The following is a 4,693-nucleotide window of genomic DNA, read 5'->3' on the forward strand; positions in this document are numbered from 1 at the left end:
TCTTTGATGTTAATTCATCCAATTTCTGAGTTGAAAAGTTAACCTATTTATTTTCAAACTTTTCTTATTGGTACAATAAGATACTCCTCTTTTCTGTATTATGAGTTCCAATGTTTTCACTGATATTTCAATTTTGTTTAGCTTGAGGCTACCTGAATGTTTCTTGTCATTCATTCTTTTTAATTTTTCTGTATTATTTAAGTTTAATGTTTGAACTTCCTTCAGAGATTTTCTGGTACAGTGGAGTCAGAAACTAATTAAGGAAACAAGTTGAGAATCAGTCTTCACAGATAGTTGTTGCCCCAACAAAGGGAACCTTACTGAGCTGCAGGCTGAGCCAGCTTTTGGGTTGGGGTGCCTGCTCCACTGAGATACTTAATTTTCTTTGGGTAAAACATCTACTGATCAGAACAGAGTACTTTTGGTGCATCAGCAAAGCTGGAAACGATATACCATCGAGTCAGAGGCTCAAGACTGGGTTATTGCCTCATAGATAAACAAACATACTTAAAAGAATAAAGGAAGGGAGGGAGCAAGGAAGAAAGGAAAGAAAAGAAGGAGGAGGAGGAAACAATAATAACCCTCAAATATTCTCAGGAATCTATAATACTTCTAAGGTTTTAGAATCTACTACTGAGTATATTGCAGCCATGAAGTCTGAGCACTCTGGTATTAAGAAAAGAAGTTCCATCATCATGACATTCCACCCAACTATGGAAGATTTCTCAGATTTCAACAAGTACATTGCTTACATGGAATCCCAAGGGGCACACAGAGCTGGTCTGGCCAAGGTAATTCCACCCAAGGAATGGAGAGCCAGACAGTCCTATGATGATATCAGGGACATCTTAATAGCCACTCCCCTGCAGCAGGTGGTCTCTGGGAAGGCAGGTATGTTCACTCAATACCACAAAAAGAAGAAAGCCATGACAGTGGGAGAGTATCACCTTCTGGCAAACAGTGAAAAGTATAGAACTCCCCCACACCTGAATTTTGAAGATTTGGAGAGAAAGTACTGGAAGAACCGCCTCTGTGACTCACCAATTTATGGTGCTGACATCAGTGGCTCCTTATTTGATGAAAACACTAAAGAGTGGAACCTGGGACACCTGGGAACCATCCTGGACCTGTTGGAACAGGAATGTGGAGTTGTCATCCAGGGAGTCAACAGGCCCTACCTGTACTTTGGTATGTGGAAGACGACCTTTGCATGGCACACGGAAGACATGGACCTTTATAGTATCAACTTCCTGCACTTTGGGGAGCCCAAAACGTGGTATGCGGTGCCCCCTGAACATGGGCAGCGCCTGGAGCGCCTGGCCAGGGAGCTTTTCCCGGGCAGTTCCCAGGGCTGTGAGGCCTTCCTGAGGCACAAGGTGGCCCTCATCTCACCCACAGTCCTCAAGGAGAATGGCATTCCCTTCAACCGCGTCACTCAGGAGGCTGGGGAGTTCATGGTGACATTTCCCTATGGCTACCACGCTGGCTTCAACCATGGCTTCAACTGCGCAGAGGCCATCAATTTTGCCACCCCACGATGGATTGATTATGGCAAAGTGGCATCTCAGTGCAGCTGTGGGGAGGCCAGGGTCAGCTTCTCCATGGATGCCTTTGTGCGCATCCTGCAACCTGAGCGCTATGAGCTGTGGAAATGCGGGCAAGACTGCATGATTGAAGACCACACGATTGAAGACCACACTGAGCCCAGGAAGCCTGCCAGGCCAGGGCTGCTGACCACAGAGAGAGAGAACAAGATGCTCTGGAGAGCAGCGCTGGGCTTGAGATACCTCCAGTCTCCAGAGGCTTATGGTTCCTCGAGATCTGTGCTGGCTGGTGGCTTGTTATGTGCGCCTGTGAGTCCAGAGTCCGGGTGCCCCTCCTCTGGCTACAGAGCTGATGCAAAGCCTGGGACAGTCCCGAATGGGTCCCTGCTGCCTGTTGTGACCCGGTCAAAGAAATGCAGGAGTTCCACCAAAACCACCACTTCAGCAAAACAGAAACAGATTTCTGGGAGTCTGGCACCTAGCCTGAGACACCTCCCCAGTCAAGGGACAGAATGTCTCAAATGTGTTGTTGCTACGGACCATAGGAGCTACAGCTGCACCCCCATGTACCGTGTGGCTCACAGAACCTCATCCAAAAATGTTGATAAGCAGTTCAGTGCTACAGTTAATCGCCGCTTCCCAAAGTTGGGTAGGATCCGGTCAATGAACAAACGTGACTGTGGTAGTTGTTCTTTGGAATTGGAGGCTTCTGAGCCTACTGTCTTGACACAGACCAAAAGAGTCCTAATGGTGGGCACCGGGAATACAGCTTCAGGTCCTGAGTATCAGACCTTGCTTGAGGACAGAACTTTGATGAACAATTCTGCATCTGTGAGAGCTGAGCCCCATTTTCCTGCCAAGTCTCCTGGATGTTGCTGTGCCCCAGATCTTCAACCCTTGGGTCCCCCACTTGATCCTGATGAAGCAATGCACCCTGGTCCATGCTTGCTATCTCTGGATAGGATCCCACTGGATCTCCCTGAAATTGTCCCACTGACTGCTCCTGACATTATACCTGTAAGAAAAGTCTCCACGGATGCTACTGGAAACCGCACGATGACTGCTGAGATTGTATGCTTGGACCACTCTTATGCCTCTAGGATTCTGGATTCAGAGGTCTCCAGATTCTTCTTGCCGCTGACTGATCCTCTAGGGCTGAAACTAGAGGGATCTGGACCTTTGAGTTTGGAGAAGTGTTGGCCACCAGTGGATGCTCTTGATCTTGATTGTTGAGTATATTGTAAATGTGACTGTGCCTCTCACCCCTAATCTTAGTGTTTTGGTTCAAATATGAATCGTCCCCCCTCTGAATTCATGCAGAAGAATTAGTTCTGCAATAGTGTTATGGTTTATCTATGAAGTGTCCACTAAAAGCTCATGTGTGAGAAAATATAAGAATTTTCATAAGTGAAAGGATTAGAGTATAACAGGTAAGACCTGATCATTGAATTAATCTACTGATATTGATTAGCTGGGCAGTAACTGTAGGCAGATAGGGTATGGCTGGGGAAAAGTAGGTCACTGGGGATCTTTGGGGTTTATATTTTGCTTTTGGTAAGTATTGATCCTTCTTTCTCTGCTTCCTGGTTGACATGTCCTGAGCTGCTTTTCTCTGCCACACTCTTCCACCACAATGTTCTGCCTCACTGAGGTGCAGAGCCATGGAGTTGACCAACCATGGACTGAACCTATGAAACCCTGAACCAAAATAAATGTTCCTCTAAGTTGTTCTTGTTGGGTCTTTTGTTCACAGTGATGAAAAAGCTGATTAAAACAATGAGTTTTATGTTAATGGTTTTAAGAGAATTGAATCCTAGTGACATTATAAAGAGGAAAAGAGACCACATATACAGAGATATATACATACACACTCTCCTTACCATATGATGCAGTCAATGGGCACCCTCACAGGAAACTGCATCATGCTGTTTGGACTTTCATTCTCCAAAATCAAGAGTCAAAAGAAACCCCTATTTTTACAAAGTAGTCTGCAACAGGTATTTCATTATAGTACTGAAAAACTGGCAAATCCACTCAAAACTTGGAAGTAACCATGGATAATCTCAGCCATACAGCAATTCTGGTCTGGGCCTGTCCCTAGTACCTATCCCCTGTTACCTCCAAGAACTGACATTTTTTTTTTTTCTTTTTTTAGTTTTGGGCAGTGCTAAGGATTGAACCCAGGGCCTTGGGCTTGCAAGGCAAACACTCTACCAACTGAGCTATACCCCTAGCTCCAAGAGCTGACATTTCTGAGGATACCTGATGCTTTCTCCCACTGTGACAACTAAGGTTCGTAGTGACCATGGAAGTGGACCTTCCAACCCAATAAGCTGCCACAGGAGGTTGTAGCACCTCTCAGGGACACTCACCCTATTCCTGAACATGGTTGTGCCTGTGGTCCCTACCATGGTCTAGATGCTATGGCTACCTCTTGTTTCTTATATCTTTGTTTCCTCCCCTGTAGTGTATGCCTCCAGACCCCACAATCATGGGTCAGTATTGGATGATGTTGAGAATCTGACTGAGTTTCTTTACTTCATCCCCAAGTTCCATCAGGGTCTCTGACCTTTACCAGACTTCCCCTGGACCTTGCTACAACTAAAGTGAGGCCCAGGAGCACCTCATAGCCTGACAGATAATAGCATGCTGTGCTTCCCGGGACACCACCATCCACTGCTTATCGCACTCCCTGCCCGCAGAGAGACACGACACCTGGTTCTTTTCAGCTCTTTATTGCGCGCGTCTACTTCCTCATAGTTCTTTCTTTGTTCTCTCACTTCTGAGGAACTTACACTCCAATATATACAGTACTTGTAACCAATCAGCCTTTGAGCACGAGGGGAGAGCATGCACAGATACAGGCAGCAAAGGCAGGCATACAGTGGACCTGCACTGTCCATCAGGGGGCTCAGCCAATCCCTGGAACTTCCTCAAAATAATGTCAGTTGTTTATGCAAAAGTTAACTGCTCTGGCTCACTGCCAGGCGCCATCTTAGCCACACCTAGGGCCAGGGGTCCCGGGCACCCCGACAGTTCCCCCTTTTCTCTTTTAAAAAGAAAAGGAAAGCTCGGGACCGTGCCTGTCTTAGGCGGAGTGGTCAACCACCGTCCTTACCCGTCATTGGATAACTGTAGAGCATGCTACA

The 4,693-nt window shown here is 46.5% G+C and overlaps 1 protein-coding gene across 1 annotated transcript; it reads left to right on the forward strand.

Annotated features, from left to right (window-relative positions):
* Nucleotides 1–650: 650 nt before the first annotated feature.
* On the forward strand, nucleotides 651–2,777 carry LOC124959638 (lysine-specific demethylase 4D-like). Its single transcript, XM_047518014.1, has one exon. The coding sequence runs from the start codon at nucleotides 651–653 to the stop codon at nucleotides 2,775–2,777; it is 2,127 nt and encodes a 708-aa protein (XP_047373970.1).
* Nucleotides 2,778–4,693: the final 1,916 nt, after the last annotated feature.

This window comes from Sciurus carolinensis, chromosome 11 (assembly GCF_902686445.1).
Source record: "Sciurus carolinensis chromosome 11, mSciCar1.2, whole genome shotgun sequence".
NCBI lineage: Eukaryota > Metazoa > Chordata > Mammalia > Rodentia > Sciuridae > Sciurus > Sciurus carolinensis.

Excerpts from the sequence above, each read along its gene's own strand:
- LOC124959638 (XM_047518014.1), top strand. The coding sequence starts at position 651 with ATGAAGTCTGAGCACTCTGGTATTAAGAAAAGAAGTTCCATCATCATG.